Raw genomic sequence first — 20137 nt, forward strand, 5'->3', positions numbered from 1 at the left:
TTGTTTTCCTTCTGTATGCTTAGGACAAAAAATCCTCCTACGTGATGCTTTGGGTGAGAGTCACACTGGGCTGTAGACTTGCAGTAGTAAAGTATCCAATGCTGCTGTAGTATTGTGCTGACAAGACCTGATCTTCCTTTTTATTTCCCCTTGCCTACCAGATCCTGGCTCATGTGCATATTTAGAGTTGGGCAGAACACTGCATTTATCAGGCTGGATTTGGAACAGTAAAAAAATACATGTTCTGAACACACATTTCAACATGAAGTTTTCCAAGCTAAAATTCTTTTGCCAGCGTTTCCCCATTTCATTGTCAGAGGAAATTAGGAGGCCTCTGTTTCAATGATGTGGGACACTGTGTTGAATGCCCTGATGTGGGTTATAGTTTTAACAGGTGCATCCATGAACTGCAGTTTTCAGCTTCAGTTGTGTAAAGCAGCTTTGGGCTCTCCCCTGCTGAGCAGTGCTGCTGTTCTGCAGTTACAGGGGGCTGGGGGGAATTGCAGGAGTTGCACCCTGAAAACTTGATGTACATTTCTGGGCTGAAGTTAACAGTGATTTTCCTGAGTGGTGTTGTTCCTGGTGCTCAGAGGTATGCTCCCTGTCCTTGCTGGTTCAGCAGTGCCCGGGTGGTTTTTCCTGTGGTGAATTTTCCCTCCAGAATACACTGGGATGCAGAGACAGCTCTGCTGGCCCTGCCTGGACAGTGACTTAGCTTGGTATTGGTTATTTAGCATCCAGATGATAATTTGGAAATGTAGGGAGGTTTGTTGTGAAAGCTGTAAAGCTGTGAGTTTGGTTAGTGTGGTGAGGCAGTGGAGAATGGCAGCTGTCAGACTGTGGTGCTCCTCTTGGCTTGTTCTTGACTATTTGGGATTCTGCTTTTTTAAATGTGCAGACTCCCTGGAGTCCAGACTTCCTTGCTGCATTCTCCTTGGGCCTGCTCAGGGAGCTGGGATCATGTCTGGAAAGCTGCCATTTGTTAAATTCTTCCCAAGATGAGCTTGCCTCCAGCCATGGATTGTATTGGATTTTGTGTGGCATGTATAGTAAATATCATCTCCTTTGCTGTTCTTGGAACTGACAGAGCACAGGAAAGATCTCTCTTAGCAAAAGTCATAATCCTGACTCATCTTTCTGGCTTTGCAGCAAGTTGTGTAACTGCTGCAGGTCATAAAGCTATGACAGATCGTGAATGCAGAGAAGCTGATTGAATGTAGGGAATTCCTGAACAGTTATGAATTCCTGTCTTGTAACTTCTGCCACTTTGGTTCCCATATGTTTTCTGATACATGACTGAAGGCATCAAATCATTTTTTTTTCTGTTGCCCACAGGATAGACAAATGCTTTCCCTGGTATTGAGGATTCCTTTCCTCCTTGCTGCACCTTCACCCCTCTGCCTCCCAGACATGTGGTGCAAGATGAAGGAAAGATCAGAATTCATATGTCTTTTATTTTCAGATGTCCCAAGTTAGATAACACAGGGGATACACATATTCCAGATGTATATTTTTGACTGGTGAAGGGAAGCAGCCCCCTTGCACGGTGGACAGCATTTTTTGGCTGCAGAGACCCAAGTGCTGATCACAACCTCAGTGTCCAGTAGGAGCTGTTCTGTAGACTCCAGAGCACTGCTGCCAAGTGCATTTAGTGCCAGTGTTGCTCTTATGCCTGTAAAATGAGGAGCAGCCATCATTCTAGGGAGAAGACCTGAGCCACTGTAGCACGAACACCCATGTTTTCTGATTGCACATCAGTACAACCTCAAAATCTGGGCCTTATGCATACAGTGACACAATCCTCACTGTGCCCTTGCCTTTACAGGCTGAATTACATCTTTTCACTGCATAGATCTTATCTTTGTCTGGTTCATCTTGCAGTTTGGGTTCCAAAAATAGAGCCCGTGCATGAATCTGTACACACATGCGCTTTTCTCTGACTCCTTTGAGGTGACCTCCTTTGCAGCACTGATGAGCAGCATGGGAGAATATTACTCATTCTTCTGGATACACACAGAAAACCGTAAGCAGGGAGAGGTGTGCTGGTTGTATATTCTGTCTCAAAGCATTGACAGTGAATGTGCCCAGGTTAGACAGGCACCTTGATTGCTCAGGATGGGAGGAATGATGGAGAGTATTTGTGGTTGCTTGGGCTTCTCTTTTAATACCTAGCAATGTAGGTCATGCCAAGCATAATTTAGCAGTGACTACAGAAATAGTGATGTTTGGATGTTCAGAGAAGCCACACAAATGTCACTGACTTGAAATGAATTGAAGTGGGAAAAGACATGCATGGCCTAGACATCCCACACCTTCAGCTGCATGGGGAAGAATCAGAGCCCATACTTGGATCCCTCAGGGAAACACATTACCCAAATGACGAGGGATCAGGATTAATATGTCTGCTACTTTCAAATGTCAGCAGTAAGGAGACATGAGTGAGGCAAACATTTTGCAGTGATGCACAGAAACGCCCACCAAAACCACCTGCTGTAACCTGCAGTGTTAAAGCTTTTTTGAATAATTGTATTTTCTTACTATTTATCCTTCAGCTGTGTGCAGGAAAAGCAAACCCGGTTTCACGTGCAGCATCTGGCAGATCCCTGAATTCCACATGTGATTCAGCAGAGTTAAGAGCTGTTGGAAGCTATTTTGGTCCACAGTGTTACAGTCTTTTACAGAGTCAGTGGGAGGGGTTTTGCAGGTGCATCTGAGCTGCCAACACCTTCTGTTGTCAGTGACACAGGAAATTTCTAGAAGTGATGAGAAGGAATTCCAAGACTGTGCCAGTATAATTTAGTTAACTCTTCATTCTTTAGGCTAAGAAAATACACAACAAAGTTATTTCAGAAGTACTTAACTGCTGTCAGTAACATCTGGGAGATACTTGGTATCTGCCAGACATAACTTCTGATCTTGCAGGGTTATTCTTTGTGCAGTTCTTATCATTGATAAAATTCTGCAAACTCAGAACATTCAGTTTAAACAAGAGGCCAGATTTTTTCATGCTGTGCCCACACTAAACCTCTTTGGCAGTAGGTAACAGAAGATGTTGGGACTCCTGGCAATCCTTAGAGCCAAGTCTATACCAGAAAATCATGTCAGCTCATGGGAACCCTGATAATCATAGGTACAGATACACCTCTCTGCTGAGACTCCAGGCTATAAGATTTGGAAACACACTTAGTGTGTAACTGATTTGACACAAAGGTTTCGGGGAGGGTGAAGTTTAAAAATACTCCTTTTCTGGGATGTTGAGTTGAATGCCAGTGGTACTTTAAAATGTCAGAAAATGCTTCCCTAAGATCTAAGGTAAAAGAGAAGCCTCAGGGGCTGCCCTTTAATTAGAGGAAGCAGATGAGTTGGAAAGAAACCTCTAGATTCCTGCATGTGGGACCATGGCTGTGGGACTGCAGGGCAAGTCTCTAGAGTGGTTTTCTAGTGTCTTCTACAAACACTAGGCACGTTGCTTCTTGCACACTGGAAGCCTAATCAGAGTTGTACCTGCTCCCTGGCTTATTTTTGTGTGCTTTGGGTAGTGCTTCTGGAGGATTTCTGCACCTTCACTGGTGATGACCAGACCTGACCCTCTGGCTCTGGCCTTTGGAGCACCTGTAGGGTGTCTCTCCATCTCCACAGCACCTTTCCCACAGTTTGATTTCTCTTGGATTTCTTCTTGCATAAGTTCTATCTGTCTTTGGATTGCTTTACTGCTTGTTTTTGAATAGAATAGCAGGGATTCTTCAGCAAGGCATACCTATCCCACCCTCTCCTCATCCCCAAGGCTTACAGTAGAAGTAGGATCTGCTTTAAGGTTGTGTTCAAACTGCTGTGCACCTATCCAGACCCAGTTCTTTGCTCAGTGTAATGCTTTCTATGTTTTTTTACAATTCTTTTTAAGGAAAATGCAAAAAACGAGGAGATGGTTTAAAACTGGAAAATGACCCTCAGGAGGTGAGTCACCTAGAATTTGGAGGTCTGAGGCCTCTTGTCCACTTTTGGTCCACGGGGAGCAAGTTCTATTTTTGTTTCTGCTCTAAGGCCAGCCTGGAAGGTGGATGAGGGACAGTGGGATCACTGATGCTCTTCATTCTTTGCTCTGTGCATTTCAGCCCTGCTCGTGCCCTGACTGCAACTTCCCTACTGCTTTCCATTCTGTCACTGGTAATGACTGTGCCCCAGATGTTTGCTCAGCAGCTTTGTACCTGTCTGCCTATGGGCAGAGGCAGAAATTCCTTTTGGCAGGGCCTTCTTGTGGGGCCTGAGGAAGTGACTTGATACCCTGCACTGGCCACTCCTCAGAGCTGGGCTGTTACACTTCCACTGGTGCCCATCTGCTCAGGCTCAGATGAGAATTTTCCTCAAAATATTCTCACATGGGAAAAGCCTTTATGAGAACAGTTACCACAGCTGCTTCTTCCTTTGCAAATGTGGGTGCATTTTTCACTTCTGGGAAGAGTGAGAATTGTTCCAGGGGCACCAAATTCCAGCAGGAGCCATGGAGACTGAGCTGGGACTGAGCTGGGACCAGTACTTATCTGGACTTAGCAGTATGCAAAGTGGAAATGATGAAAAGCCAGTTGGGTACTAATCCTGTCAGCCCTTCATGGGACAAACTGCCTCCTGCTTTTGAACACCAGAACCATTTGGAGAGCCAATATCTGGGTCAGGAAAAAGATGGGAGTTGGAGTTGTGTCCTCTGTCCTCCACTGTGTGGTTTGTATGGAGTTCTGTTGCCAACACAGGACTTGGGAGCACAGGGGAGAGGATGGGCTGGATTTTAGCATATGCTCAAGTGCTTCACATCCTCCTTCTGTGGGAAATGGAAGCTGGGAACCACCAAGTATCTTATTTCAATGATAATGGTGTGAAATCCACAGGTACTCTCACAGTGGTTGTCAGTTTAGGAAGTTTGCCCAGTCAGTGCTGTATCCATTGTGTTCTGTATCAGGCTGAAGTTAAACCCAGTTATTTACTGCTGCTTTGCCTTTATTTCCTCAGGCAGAATCAGAAATGGCTCTGGATGCAGAGTTCCTGGATGTCTATAAGAACTGCAATGGTGTAGTGATGATGTTTGACATTACCAAGCAGTGGTAAGAGACTTTTACTGGTACCATGTGATTCTCCCTTGTTCCAGCAAAACAAATTACTTCCAGATTCCCAGTTGGATTTGGAAGCTGATAACTAGCCTAATGTGTTGAGGCAAGCTCATATCCTTTAAAATAAAAGCTTTATCTTGTGACATGGCTTTTAATACACTCCTCTCCTGGACTTGATCCAAACAAGCAGTGTCCCAGTGGGTTGTGTGCTGCAATTGCTGATGTGCTGCTGGCTGAGGCTTGATAATTATTGCTATCACAGGTGCAAAGTGCGTGATGCAAACCCATAGAACACAAGGTGCAAAGTGCATGTTGCAAAGCCGTGGAACACAAGGGAAGGAAGGATGCTAGTGAGAAATTCCCAGGAAACTGGTATTAGTAAGGATTATTTAGAGGCCCCAGGCTGCATGAATCTACAGAAGTAATGAACTGTTGATTTTGCACATCCAAGGAGTGTGAAAGAGAGAAGGAAACCAGAGTGGGAAGAGGAGGGGGTGAGAATTCCTGCCTGATATTTAGGCTGATGTTGTTTAGGTTTGGTGTGGGCCTGTGGACAGCTGAAGGGAGGGAATCCTTTCCTTCTGCTGACCCCACACCATTCTGCAGGACTTAGATTGCTGTAGGAGATGTGAGGGTTCTGGTGAGAGTGGATTATTGAGCTTTTGAAGTTGTTTTTGTATAAAGAATCATCCAGACACATTGAGAGTTATTTATTTCTCTTATGGGGTAAAGAAGCCACATACTTGAAAGGATTTTGGAAAACGAAATTCTTGTTGTTTTTTTTCTTCTTTATGATTTGTGCATGAAACTGCTAACAGTCTCATCTGCCTCTTTCTCTCCCCTCTGATGAAGGACATTTAACTATATTCTGAGGGAGCTTCCTAAAGTGCCCACCCACGTTCCAGTGTGTGTGCTTGGGAATTACCGGGACATGGGGGAGCACCGGGTCATCCTGCCTGGCGACGTGCGGGACCTCATTGACAACCTGAACAGGTGAGAGAGCGTGGGGCAGGCCAGCAGGCCTCAGCTGCCATCACCCGTGTGTCACTGCCGTGTGTCACATCCGTGTCACATGTGTCCTCTGTCCTGCGCCTGCCGTCGGCTCCCAGAGCTCTCCGTGTCTCACTAGCATCTGCTGACACCGTGGGCCCTTTGATCTGGAGCAGTTTGCCATTCTCCTGGAAACAGGGAGTGCCCAGCAGCACGTGCCTTTCAGAAGTGCTGTTCCCAGCAAGTCGTCTTCTTTCTGGATAGTCCTTCTCCTGTGAGAGAGTCTTCTTCCCACGACACAACTGTTCTCTGCTCCAAGTGATTGAGCTACACGAGAGCCAGCCACTGCAGCTGTATAGGCAGGGGGCAGCTTCCTCTGCCTCTGAGCATCCCCCACACACTTGCCAAGTCACATTACCCCTCACCAGCCAGACTAGCATTTCCCTTAAGCAGAGATCTGAGATGCTCTGTTATTTGGTATAAAATAGTATTTGTTGGTCAAGATTCAGTAGATTTTTCCTTTTTATGTAGTTTTATGTTTTTAAGTTTCTGTTTTCATTCTCCTCATCTCTTATTTGTTTATGCCTGTATCAGGCATAAACAAATGGTGTAAATTTTAAGACTTTATCCATGATGAAATAATTTCTTTACAAATTAATTTCTATATTTGATTTTTGTCAGTTCGATTATGGTTTTAAAACAAAAACCTTCACTGTGAAATGAACAGCTTGTAAAGCTGTGAATCCCCAGTTTAGGAAATCAACATCCCAGTGTCCTGACAGAGTATTTCTTAGCCTGGCAGGCACATAACACTGTCACACACCAAGAGCCACCTTCTGCCACCCTTCAATGTGAATTTTTGCTGCACAGAAAAAGATGAGTCCAAGCAGAACAACCCCCTGGGCTACATTTGAGGGTGAGAGGCTGTCTTGTGGGGTCACTCCTGGTGTGTAAGTCAGTCCTGTGCAGGGTTTGCTGGTTACAGTGTTCTCCTCTCTTGCTTGGCACAGGCCTCCTGGCTCCTCCTATTTCCGCTATGCTGAGTCTTCCATGAAGAACAGCTTTGGCCTCAAGTACTTGCACAAGTTCTTCAACATCCCCTTCTTGCAGCTCCAGGTAAGGCAGGGATGTTATCCTGGTGTGTTGGGTGTGTGGGACAGATTGGATCTGCGTCCTCTCTAAAGCAGGAATTTGGTATTTGGGGTTTCGTTTGCTCTTGAAGGATCCTGAGTAAATTCTTGTTTTCGTTAGAGTTGGTATAACAAAACTATGTCAGAACATCAGTGCCTGTAACTCACTTAAGCATGTCTGTGGTTGCAAGAGATCATCTGTGCTGAGTTCCAATGCTGACCTCTGGAGAAAGGCTCCATTTTTGCTGGCATGAAAATGGAATCCAGTGATGCAGTAACAAAGACAAAAAAAGTAAAATACACACATTTTTAAAACTTTGGATTTCAGTTCTGTTCAGTTAGAACTCAGATGAGAAGAGATTTGGCCATTATCTGAGTAGTTCAGGAATCTCTGTTTGCTGAAAATCTTTGCCCTAGTGGTAAAGGGCATTAAATATGAAATACATGTGTTTGGATCCTGTTCATATGGATCCAGTGTCATATTTCCTTCATATCTGAGGATTCTTGGGACGGCTGAGGAAAGGGCAAAGGCTGTGAAGGGTGAGATTCTCATCTGTGGGCCTTTAGAAGATCAGCTTTTGATGTGATCCTACGAGGGTCCTTTGGGAATGTTAGCTTATGCTTTTTGAGAGCACATATGATGTCATGTCCTTATTTTCCATTTGATGGGAAAAAACCCAGGCAGTTGATCTTGATTATCTTTCACCAGTAATTGAAGTGTCTGTGTGTATCTTTATATAAATAATCCCCAGTGAAATGCCAGTTCAGAAGGAGCTGAGATGTATTAGTGGATGTTACCAGGTCCTCAGGCTGGAGAGCAGAAAGAACCAGGATAAGAGAGTTGAATGTATAAAACCTCAGTGAAACAAGTCAAACAATTTTTTGAGGAGGAAGTTGTAGAAACCTGAGCCATAAATCCTACCTGCTCCTCAGTGGAGAAGATTGAAATCTGCCAGGATGTTGGTGGTGAAATGTTTGGGTTTATGATACTGCATATTTGGAGGCTTTTGATTGCTTCCACCCAAGTTTTGGGGCTTTACTTGGTGTCAAGCTTCACCCAAGATGGGCTACATTGGTTTCTCTAGTGCCCCTTGCACTTGTGCCACAGGTTTATGGGCAGTGCCTCATGCTGCTCCACAGTAGCTGCCTTGGGACACTTGACTGCTCCCAGACACTCACTGGGAGCCTTGTGTTGGAGTGCACAGGGACTGGGGCTGGCCCTGTTCAACAGCCAGTGCAGCATGACCTGAAATTTGTAGGAAAATCACATCTAGACTTAATTCCTGAAGGTTGTTCTCATCCCTTCAGAGATTCTCACCAGTACCAGGCTCTAGAAAGGAGTTTTTCCCCTTGGAGCAGAGCAAGATTAAAGGAGAGGGATGTTGCCTGGTGTGAAATGCACATAGGATTTAATCAGCCTCAGAGGTTTCTGTGTCTCTCAGCCTGCCCTCCACAGCTTTCCAGGGCAGAGTAGTCCAGCTGTGTCTGAGGTCCCAGGCTGTCCCTCAGCAGGCTTGGGGTCAGTGTGTGGTTTTAAGTGGCACATTCCTGTGTTCAGTTTACAGTCATGCATCTTCCATGGAGAAAGCTGGGGCTGAAATCCATACTCCCAGTACAGAGCACCTTCTCGCTGTTAGCCTGAGCTCTTCAATTATTTATCAGTTCCTTTCCAGGGGCAGGATTGGCAAACCTGAGGATGCAGTTTAGCTGTAGATATTGCTGGTGGCCCACAAATAGGATCAGGTCACTCAGGCTTCCAGATGCTGTGCTGGAAGGAGACAGGATTCTGCAGACAGCTGAAACTGCCTTTTCCCAGGAAGCCCTTGCAAGTGGCTTTCAGCCAAAGCACCGGTCTCTAGCACATGATTTATTCCCTTCTTTTGGGTCATTGCAAAAAACAAGCTGTTTCTTTAATATTTTAATAAGCAGCACAGTAAAGTAGATTTTTTTCTAAGTATTTGAAAGTTTGTTAGTAGTTAAGGGTTTGTACAAAATTGATTGCACCTCTCTTTATTAAATATATATTCTTGATTTATTGTGAACTGTAAAAATTGAAAGAAATAGAACTGGTGTATGTTCCAGTGCCAAAGTGTAAGGCAAGGCACACCACTTGTTTAATAGACAAGTCTAATTAAAGTCATTATCAAAGAGCCTAAGGTAAGCCCTGGAGAGCAGTAGCCCTTCTGTCTCTGTTTGTTCAGCTAATTTAATTTGCTCAGCATGTATTTCACCTGTCTTAGGAAACTGGGGACAAAGAAGCAGCAGATTTGCCCTTTTTTGTCTCATTTTTGCTTATACTGTGTGAATAATAAAAAATTATGACATCTACTACTTCTGAGATCTTGATTTTCTTGAACTCTAAAATCCAGAATTTGAAGTCCTTATTAGTACTTCTGATTGGTGTAGCAACTTTAAATATGAGTAGCATATTTTGCTGAATCTTTCTTGTCTGTAAATGACAATAAAGAAATTGGCAAGAAGTAATGACTTTGTAATTCCATGCATATATGTTAATTAAAGTCAAGTTTCCATCTGCAGAGAGCACTTGAAAATTATGAATAAAAATTACTGAGCAAAGAAAAGAGGGATTGCTCCAGGCTCTTAACACAATGGCAAAGGTAAACACGAAGACTCTATATGCTTTGGAAGCAGTAAATTAGCTTACATGATCACAGAAACCCTTAAATTTCAAGAAGGGTTATGTCTTCCAGTAAATTAGGCTGATCAGCTGTGATGAATCACCTCGTCTTACAGTACAAAACAAAAATTACTTAAAGCTTTTTTGCTGATTTCAGTCACAGTAGAATTTGATATAAACCAGTTGCTCTATGGAGGGCTCAGGCTGTGCTGTGACCATTCCCCAGAGCACAGCACTTGGTGTGGTTTGTGGGAGCCAGATGAGTTAATTGCTTTTCAAGCCTGTGCAGTGTCTTGATAGCTTAAAACTTATCATATTTGTGAAACCATAATGCCAGCAGCATGTGCATGTAGAGACTGAACACCATTGCTTCATGCAAATGTTTGTCTTCTCAGATGCATTTTATTCTGGGAATTATGTAACAGATTTCCTTTTGGGCTTTTAACCTGATGGGATCTTTCTGCAGTGAATTCAAGTGTTACCTGACAGGGAATTAAGAATTCACCATGGTTATTGATGCTAGCCTTCAAAAAATATTTGACAGAGCAAAGCTGAAATGTATTTGGAGGATAAGGCAGTTATCAAAGCAAAAATCTTGGCAGTTTGGAGGAAGCCTGGGTATTCTCTTGCATGTCCTTCTGCCTAGGCAGGGATGCAGCCTGTGGCACGACAGACCTGCTGTAATGGGGACTGTGCAGGGCTGAGAGTCACCAGTCCAGCTCAGCACAAGCTGGCCCTGCTTCTGTGCCACCCAGTGCATAGGCAGTGGGAGAGGGAGGACTGATGCCCTCGGGTGCTGAACAGCCTGGCTTCTGACTCCAAAACTCAAAAATTCAGGAGGTGAGTTGGTTGGAGTGGCCAGTGCCCAGCTGTGTGCCAGCCAGCTGAGCAGAGGGGCTGTGGGACAGGATTTGTACCACTGAAGCTCTAGTCTTGTCCAGGGGATCCAGAATGATGCTTCTGCAAGAGTGGATGCTGTGTCAGCCCTGCAGGGCTGCAGCCCTTGAGGGAGCTGGCTGTGCCTGTGGTTATTGATCTCTCCTTGCTGCTGTCTGGATGTCGGGAGGAGGGAGTCTGTTAAGCCAGCCCTTCCCCTCAGCTGAGGATTTTGTTTGAGTTCTGTGGGAAATGTGGGAAAGGAAGGACTAAGTGGAGCAGTCCTGGATTACATTAGTGCAGTCAATTCACTTTATTTCCCACTGGAAATGGGCTAGGGTGTCTGTCCCCCATCTGTGGAACAGCAGCTGGATGCAGATGGGCAAAGACTTCTGAAATGTCACTGTGTTGGCAGGTTGTGCTCCCTCATCTGCCCTAACAGAAAAAATAAAAAAATATTGGGAGGCTTTGCATCAGTTGGGTCCTGCTCCCAGAGGGGCTGATTTAACCCAGGGAGAAGCAAAGGCCTGAGTGAATGGGTTGCATGACTGATCTCTGCAGGAGTTAAACCTATTCTCCAAATGTAACTGGTGCTGTGGTGTCTGAAATAACACATTATTGATTTATGGCTAAGAACAGCTCACAGAACAAGGTGCTTCTTACACACAGACTTTATGGATTACCTACTTTTTATTCACTTTCCCTTTGTGCTCTGTATTTAAATGGACACCACGATCAGGGCCAGGCCTCCTGTCGGGTGCGTTGCTGTGGTAAGGTGGTGACACAGGATCTCAGTGCAGAGATCTGTTTCAGTGATCCTCCTGCTCAGACCCAGCTTGTTTTCCTTTCCTCAGAGGGAGACATTGCTACGGCAGCTGGAGACAAATCAGCTGGATATTGATGCAACCCTGGAGGAGCTGTCAGTGCAGCAAGAGACTGAAGACCAAAACTACGAACTGTATGTCACCGAGCTGTCTTTTCTAAATGCTTCGGGTGTCACATGAATGTTGGGCAGCCCCAGCTGTGGCATGTAGCCAGGTTGAAGGGTCTAGGGAATAACATTTAGGGATCTTTGGGGTACAGTGTTGCTTTTGAATGGCATCACCTGAAGTAAAGCATGCGCTTGGGGGTCCCTGTGAAAAGATCTGGTTCCTAGGGGCACAGGACTGGGGAGGGGAGAGCAGGGCAGGTAGGCTGAGCAGTGCACCTGGAGCCAGCACATGCTGAGGTAGATAAAGTGCTGGAAGGAGATATTTTCCATCTCTCAGCTGCTCAGCACACAGGTTGGTTCCTCTCCTGGCTGTTGCACTCCTGTATATTGTGTGTCTTACGACAGCAGAAAGTAATAGCAGCAACGCTGCTGTCTTTTGCTCCCTTTGAGCACTTCTGAATGCCTTGGTGTGTTTCTGGATTGAAGTAGTGACTGGTTCCTTTGTGTCTATTCTGTGCCCTATGTGCTTGGCTGCTTGTAATAGTGTTTGCCAGCTTTAGCCCCACAAAGTCAGTACACCTGTAGCACAGTGAACAGGAATCCATGTTCCATGAGTTCCCATCTCAAGGCCTTTATTGCAGTGGTGTGCAAGCTAGAAAAGTCAGCCTCAGAATGTACTGAAAAAAAGATTATTTACAGGCAGCTTTGTTTGGAAATTGGAATCAATGATTTTGAAATATTCATGTGCTGGCTTTTGAACAAGCATTTTTCAGACCAGGTTTCAAGTGCTATAACCTTGTTCAGCATGTTTTCCTTGGAGAGCATTGAAATACCCCAGTTCACACAAAGCAGTGCTGTTTCCAGAGCATTCACCTCATTCTCCTGAGAGACTAGTTAGTCACCTCATGCCTTCAGCACTTCTCTTGATGTCCCTACTCAAAGGACTGGGCTGTGTGGGCTGTGCTGTCAGATGATTTTCCATACTTCTGTTTGTACTGCTTCAGTAATGGGAGGATACCTAATAGAATCAGGAGTTAGCAGAGCTGTTTGAAGCTCATAGCACAAGATCTTGCTGCTTCACCTCTTGCCCTTCCAGCTGCTTTAGTGTGTGCTGGGTCTCCATATGTGTCACTTCAGCTTACAAATCCAGCAGAAAAACAGGTTGGGTAGGACTTGGAGAAGCCTGGTCCAGTGAAAGATGTCCCTGCCTGTGGCAGGGACATGGAATAAGAGGAGCTTTAAGGTCCCATCCAACCCAAACTAGTTTGAGATTCTGTGACTGTGAAATCTATCTTTGCTATGTCTACCTCAGGGTTAATCTGTGTTGGGCTGGCTCTGATAAGAGATCTTAGATCTTAAAGGCAGTGGCAGCAACAGTGTGCTAGTGATGGAGGGGTGGCCAGACCTCCTAGTTCCAGCAAAAGGTATTAGATTGGAACATCCCACCCAGTTTGACCACACTGCTCTGCTGGGAGGCTGTTGGCGCTGTCAGGCTGCAGAGTAGCTTAATATAGCCTCAGAAATATCAGAGCCTTACAAAAAAGGAGTTGCTAAAATATTAAAAGCAAGATTTTTCTCTAGAATTCTGGTTTAGCAAATAAAGTGACATCCTTATGCAACTGGCCAGCTCCTGCATGTTCATATCTGTACTGAGGCCGAAGTTCTTCGCTTTCAGAAAATAACACTTCTTTACAGAAAGAGCTTTAAAATGCCCCTGGATGCTTCCTGGCTAGAGTCATGGATCCCAAAAGAAAAGCACCAGGCAGTGTCATGTCTCAGTTATTTGATCACACTGAGAGTGCTGTTTTAGGGTTTTTAAGGTTTTTCTCTGTACTCCAGGTAGAAACAAAGAATCTGTTTGTTGGAGTGCACCTCTGTGGGACAGATGAGGTGCAAAGGGGGTACTTCAGCCCCAGAGTTGAAAGGTGTGCGCTTCTTACACTCAATTCTTATCCCTGCAGGAGGTCTCCAGGCTCAAGTTTTATAGCCAAAGACCTAATTTAAAGAAATAGTCACATTGATATGTCAGAGATTTCACATTTGGGTGAAATTTCAACCTTAGTAAACAGTTCAGGCTGGGAAACCGAGTACCTGTGGACACAATAGTATGTGATGGGAATTGGAACTTGCAGCAGTGAGGTAGGTCTGTAGTTCTCATTATTAGGGCTTGGGAAGGTCCTTGCATCCATGCTTGTCAGATGCCCATTATTTTGAGATTACCAGGTTTAAAATGCTGCATCAGTGAATGTCCAAGTGAGCACGTTGTCTGCTGCCACACACTCTGTTGTGCACAGCAGGTGTGTTGGTGCAGTGTGACTTGGTGACCCTTGACAGATCACAGAGCTGTGGAATCCTTAGGGTTGGAAAACCCCTCTAAGATCATCAAGTGCAGCTGTTAACCCAGCACTGCCAAAGCCACCACCCAACCATGTCCCCAAGTGCCACATCCACGTTTTTCAAATGCTCCCAGAGATGATAGTTCCACCACTACCAGGGCAGCCTGTTCCGAAGTCTGAGTGCCCTTTTGGTGAAGAAATTTTCCCTAACATCCAGTCCAACCTGAACCTCCTCTGGTTCAACTTGAGGCCTCTTCTGCTTTTTCCTTTTTATTGCTTGTTACTTGGTAGAGGAGCCAGACCCTCACCTGTCATGAGGCCTTTGTATCAGTTGCTTCAGTTTAGACAGCACTGGGCGTTCTGCTGTGGGTCACTCAAATTGCACAGCAAGGGGAGATGACCACAGGTCTTTGGGGCCACAGGCAGTGGTGTGGCTGTTGCAGCACATCCTCAGTGGCCGTTCCTGCTCTTCTGCCATAAAATCAGGCCATGGAGCATAGCGAGGTGACAGTGCTAGGACATCTCAGTTATTCCCTTCACCCCTGAGCAGTCTGGTATCTGCTATGTCACAATGACCGGTGCTAAATTTGGCTCAGTGAGAACAGAAAGAGAGCAAGAACTGTTCCTGCTGCTGCAGCGGGGGGGGACCTGAGGACAAAATGTCACTTATCCAAAATGTGGATCCTGGAGACAACACGAGGTGGCACACGATGCTGCCTCTTCTGCCTTATGTAAGCCAGCCTGAGCAGCCACTGCCTGGATGTGCCTGTGGGAGACACAGTCTGCTTCCAGTTCTTTCCCTGTGCTTAGGCTCCTTACTGCCTGACACACCTCTGGCTCTGGTACTGTCCCTGTGCTTTCAGACTTTACATTTTAAATATTGCTAAAAGAACGTTTCAGCCCTCTTTGAGTTCTTGAATTATTTTTAAACAAACAGTAACAACTTCTACCATGTTCTGAATTTGTACCTGAATTTGCTCAATTTTGCCATTCTTAATTGTACCCAGCTTATCTTCTGTTTTCAAGGAAAACTTGTCTATGTTCAATGTGCCTATTCCCTTGAGAAGGGTGGGGCCACGTCTGGACAGCCCTTTTCGTGAAGAACTGTTCCCCAATACTCAACTTAAACCTCCCTGGCACAACTTGAGGCTGTCTCCTCTTGCCATGTGGGTGCCAGACCAGTGACTGCAGACAGGCATTTGGGCTGCCTTGCTGAGGACTCTGCTTTGGGGAGACACGTTCCCTACAGGGACAGCTTTAGTCACTGCAGAATCATTGTCTTGGGGTTGGGGTTTTATTTGCCTGGTTCTTTTTTTCCACACTGAGCATAGCTCATAATTTCAGCAAGACCGTGGTGCTGAGTAACATCTGCACATTGGCTGGAGGAGCTGCTGCTGGAGCTGTTCTCTGGTATCCTCCACTATATGGAAATACAGGTCCAGAATGACACCAGCTACAGGCTGAATTACCAGTTGGGAAAGTAAACCCACTCCTGCTTTCTCTTCTTCTTGCCCCACTTTTATCTTCTCCACTTGCTGCGAATCCTTGTGGTCATCAGACAGGTCAGGAGCCAGCCTGGAATGGGATTCTATCTAGGTCATGTTTTTTGGGGGAGCTGCACTAAGAATTAAGTGCATCTAAGCCTGTCATCAGTCAGTCTTGGCAGAGAAGTGGGGAAAATGGAGCATGTCCTGTATTTTATGGATCAGTCCTGTATTTTATTTTATCCTGCTGCATCCATTTTGCCAGGTGGAAAACAGGACGACAGCAGGAATTAAACCTGCTTGGCCATTGATTCCACATTCAGGGACCTGGGATAAGGCGATTGGGGCAGTACCTTTAATGAGCCCAAAACAAGCATGTGGAAATCTAACCCTCACTAACTCCAGTTAAAATGATGTCATCCAGCTGATAAATCTTCATTTTCACAATTAATAAAATAACCCAGAGCATTTCTTGCCACATGTAATACACTCAAACAATTTATCACAGCACATTAGATCCAGGAGCCAAAAAGCTTTAGGCTGCTCCTGTCTTCAATATTAAATGCACACAAGCACTGACAATTTTAGGAATTATGAGGGTAACAAGTCCTTTTGTGTTTTTTGTGTTCGCCCTGGGAGCTGAGCAACAGTAACTTCAGGCCCTGATGAGTTTTTGTTCCCACAGAGCATGTTCATCTTTAAAATTGCATTAAAGTCTCTTGTGAGCAGGTCCAACCACCAGTGAATTATTCAGGAGTTTGAGGATGTTTTGGACTTGTTACTTGGTCTGTAATGGAAGGACTGAAAGGCAAATAAGGAGTGCCTGTGGGTGAGGACAGATGACCCACCTGGATGTGCATGGTATATTTTCAGTCTCTGTATCTCAACAGAATAAAGGTGCTCAGGTGTGAGTTCACCTTGTGCTTCAGTGGGATTTGGTCTGCTTTGTGGGCACAAAGCTGCTTACTCCACAGTAACATTTTCCTTTTCCAAAGGGCTAATGGATAGAACGAGGAATGGACAGATTGTATAGAATCTCAGAAAAAACAGGCACATGTCAGTTTTGGCCCAGTGTGTTCCCAAAACAGCCACACTTGTACCTCTGAGGAGTGTGTGTAAAGCCAGAGAAAGCATTCATGCATTATGTAGTATTTTCAAAGTGTGGAGGATGCTTAGACACCTCCATCCTGGAAATTACTGTGAGCTTGCTGGCAGCATTTCATGTATGCTGGTTTTCCACCCACCTCCCTCACAGAAGATCTGACTATAAAAACTCATCAGAGCTGGTTTATGCAGCCCGTGTAGAACCATGTCAGACCACCCTGATTTCCCCAGTGTCACAGCACAAGGCTTGGCCCACGTGTTTGGATGGAGGTGACATGAAACACACGTATCACAGCTGTCCTCAGTGTGGTGCTGGGGCAAGAGTCTGTGTTGTGCTGTCCCCAAATAACCATTTGTATCTTCCTACTAAGGAACTTGCTTTCTCCTGTTTTTATGCCCTTCACAAACCCCAGGTGACAAAGGTACAGGTACACAGGTGCAGACAAAGCCTGCATGTGTTTTGTGCCCCAGTCCAGTTGCGCTGGAGGGAAGGATGACACTCTTTATACTTCAGCTGTGTAGGTGGGTTTTTTTCCTCCAGCTCTTAAATTTCGTGTGTTTCTGGAGGAGAAACAGGTGGTAGTCACAGCCTTCTCTCCCTCTGGAGCTGGCGACTTTCCCAGAACAAAGCAGGTTGTTCCCAAAATGGGCAGCTTTGATAGAACCACATACAGTAAATCTTCAAATACTCTGGTATTGTTAAGAGTTTCCTGTGCTTTGTTGAGTCCAGTTTTAACTACTCTTTGAGCTTTGTGTTCTGTATCCTGATGTGACTCTAAACATTCTTCGTGTCTCCTTGTTCCCAAATCTTCAGTGTACAATCACCTTATCCTACCTAAGTCAGCTGGTTGCCTTGGTGGTGGGAATCAAGGATCTGAGGCTCAGAGGTTGTTCGTTCTGGTTTCATGCAGTGTTGGTGGTACAGGTGTTCCCACAGACAGTCAGGGAGCCCAGCACAGTCAGGAGCACAGGTCCTGCTGGCAGCAGTAGTGCCCAGGCTTGCAGGCCTCCATCCAGGATTGCTGTTGCTATAAGCAGGAATGGGGTGTGTGTGGATCATCTAGGATTAATCTCTCCTCAGAGTTGGGATGCAGGAGTCTGTAACACTGAGTGGATCTCAGGAGGAGGAGTGATACCACAAAGCAGAGCTGTTCAGCTCTCCTGTCTTTGGCTCACCAGAAGCCCTGGATCAAAGCTGTGTGGGAAGGAATGGCAGAATTCAGCACGTGTGTGGAGCCGAGGAGTTGTACATTACATGCAGGCAAAGCTCACAAACAGTTTCGCAGGCCATGACAATTCACATGGTTTGGGGATAAGAAGCCTTTGCTTTGTTGGATGAAGGCTGAATTGCAGGGCCCTGTGGTTTGCCTTTCCCACCCCACAGAAGCCATGCATGCCCTGCTTGGAGGATGCTGAGCCATGGCTCCTCTCCTCAGGAAGGGAACATAGTGACAGAGGTATTGAGCACACACTATTATGTTCTTGCAGCATGTGTGATGTATTGGGCACCTTCCAAACCAACCTGATGCAGTCTCCACAGAGCTCAGTGCAGGAGTTAAACTCCTTTATGTTTTCTCTCTGGTGCATGACAAATCCATGCATCATTTTCAGTGTAATGTGTTGTTGCACAGCTCACCCCAGGGAAGGAGGATGGGGACGGGATGATGTGTCACGTGCTCTGAGCTCAGCTCTGCCAGCAGCTCACATTGGTGTAGCCAGTATTTTGGGTGGAAGAGGCACATATTCTTGGCCCACATCCTGGTGGAAGCATCAGTGCAGCCACCACAGCATGGCACTGATGTAGGTGCCTTGAGAGTCTGCAGCTTCCTGACAAGGGGCAGCACCAATCTCTGCTCTCTGTGGTCAGGGACAGCACCCAGGGAATGGCTGGAGCTGCCTCAGGGCAGGCATAGGTTGGATATCAATGGACAGCATGTGACAGCCAGGCTCTGGCACGGTTGGGATTGCAGTCCTTAGGCCAGACTTGCGGAATGAGTGAGGTGAGTCTTTCCCAGCCATTCTCATGTAGAGAACTGGGAGCAAGAACACTTTTCCTCACCCTTGAGTGGATGACGATTTTGTTTGTACTGCTGAATTTCTTCCTATTTCTCTTACTTCGGATCTTCCAGTTCTATCTGTATCTTGTCCCTGTCTGTTAATGTTGCCTCACTAATTCTGCTTTTCAGTGCTGCCCTTCATCTCCACTTTAGCCAGTTACTTAGTTAGGAAGGACTGCTGGTTTTCCGGTTCAAGTAACAGTGTCCTGGGGCTATTGTTCCCTAGGGCTCCAGACACTGCTGGTCACAAAGTATATTATTTTGTTCCTTAAAAGTATATCAGGTTACTGCCTTAAAATAGGAAATCGTATCTCAAGGCTTAGAGTCTCTTAACCCCCACTGTTTGTGTTCTGCTCAGCAGTCAGTCCACGGAACGTTCTGGCTGGCTCCGGTCCCTGAAGGACGAGGTCATGCTCTGTGCGGGAGAGGAGGCTCTCCCTTCACACTCTCATTGCCTGGAGCACAACCAAAGTGTGTCTTGCAGAACCAGCTGAATCCAAAGGCTCTGTGCACAAATTCATTAAGCTTAATGAAACGAGAGGCAGGATCTGGATGTGCTGGATGCTTCACTTTGGGTGTTCTCTCTATATCTCTCAGCTGTGCAGCATGTGGCAGATCTGTTTTTCAGACCATTTCATGGCAAGAACTTGTCTCTGTCCACGTTTTTTCTGCACACAGTGTGTGAAACAGGCTGCTGATCCTGCAGGCTGCACAGGGAGGCCTGGGTTAGGCTTGGGTTTCTTTTGGAAAAGGAAGGAGCTTTTCACTCTCTATAGTTGTACAGGCTTTAATGTTCTTCCAGTTGGGAACCCAGCCAGGACCACAGCCTGCTCCAGAACTCCTGCTGCTTGGCTCCAGGGCCTCTCACACAGAGGGGGACTGTGTGCAGGGGAGAGCAAGAAGGATATATGGGTCTGCAAGAAGGATAATGGCAGTCAGTCTTCTCTGAGCCCTCAGAACAGCTCTTTTCTTTTGATGTTCAAGGATTGTCTTCTCAAATCCATTCTTGGCTGATAAAAAGATTATTATAGCAGTTTTCTTGAGTATTGTGATTTCTTCTGCAGAATCTAAAAATGTGCCATTCCTACAGCACTTACTTCTTTAGAGACATGTCCCACTGATGCCAACATCACAACAACTGACTTCAGGTTGCATTTCAAGCCCTGGCATGTTGTTATAGTCTCTCTGTTCAGGGAGTTCCTAGTCATGTTGCAAATATAGTCTTCATCCTGTAGTGCAGAGCAGGTTGGGATTCTCCACACCTCAGTGCAGATGGAGTGAGTTCATCTTATGTGAGTAAACCAGATTTAGTGCGACCCAAGGAGACACAGTGTTACTGGAAGCAGATCCATGCCCTCCCAAGCCCAGCTGGAAGCCAACCCATACTTTCCCAGCTCAGCACATAGCTAAATGAAAAGGGTTTATATAAAGGAGAGAGCAGACTTTTTATACAGGCAGGTAGTGACAGGACAAGGGGCAGTGGTTTTAAACT

At 45.7% G+C, this 20137-nt stretch overlaps 1 protein-coding gene across 1 annotated transcript in view; it reads left to right on the top strand.

Annotated features, from left to right (window-relative positions):
* RABL6 (RAB, member RAS oncogene family like 6) overlaps positions 1-20137 on the top strand; it is a 53263-nt gene that overhangs the window by 15087 nt on the left and 18039 nt on the right. Inside the window, exons 4-8 of the mRNA XM_066332581.1 lie at positions 3902-3954; positions 5002-5093; positions 5952-6092; positions 7100-7205; positions 11588-11691. Of these exons, the coding sequence (XP_066188678.1) occupies positions 3902-3954; positions 5002-5093; positions 5952-6092; positions 7100-7205; positions 11588-11691 (496 nt within the window). The remainder of the gene's footprint in view (positions 1-3901; positions 3955-5001; positions 5094-5951; positions 6093-7099; positions 7206-11587; positions 11692-20137) is intronic.

The sequence above is a fragment of the Sylvia atricapilla genome, chromosome 19 (genome assembly GCF_009819655.1).
Source record: "Sylvia atricapilla isolate bSylAtr1 chromosome 19, bSylAtr1.pri, whole genome shotgun sequence".
NCBI lineage: Eukaryota > Metazoa > Chordata > Aves > Passeriformes > Sylviidae > Sylvia > Sylvia atricapilla.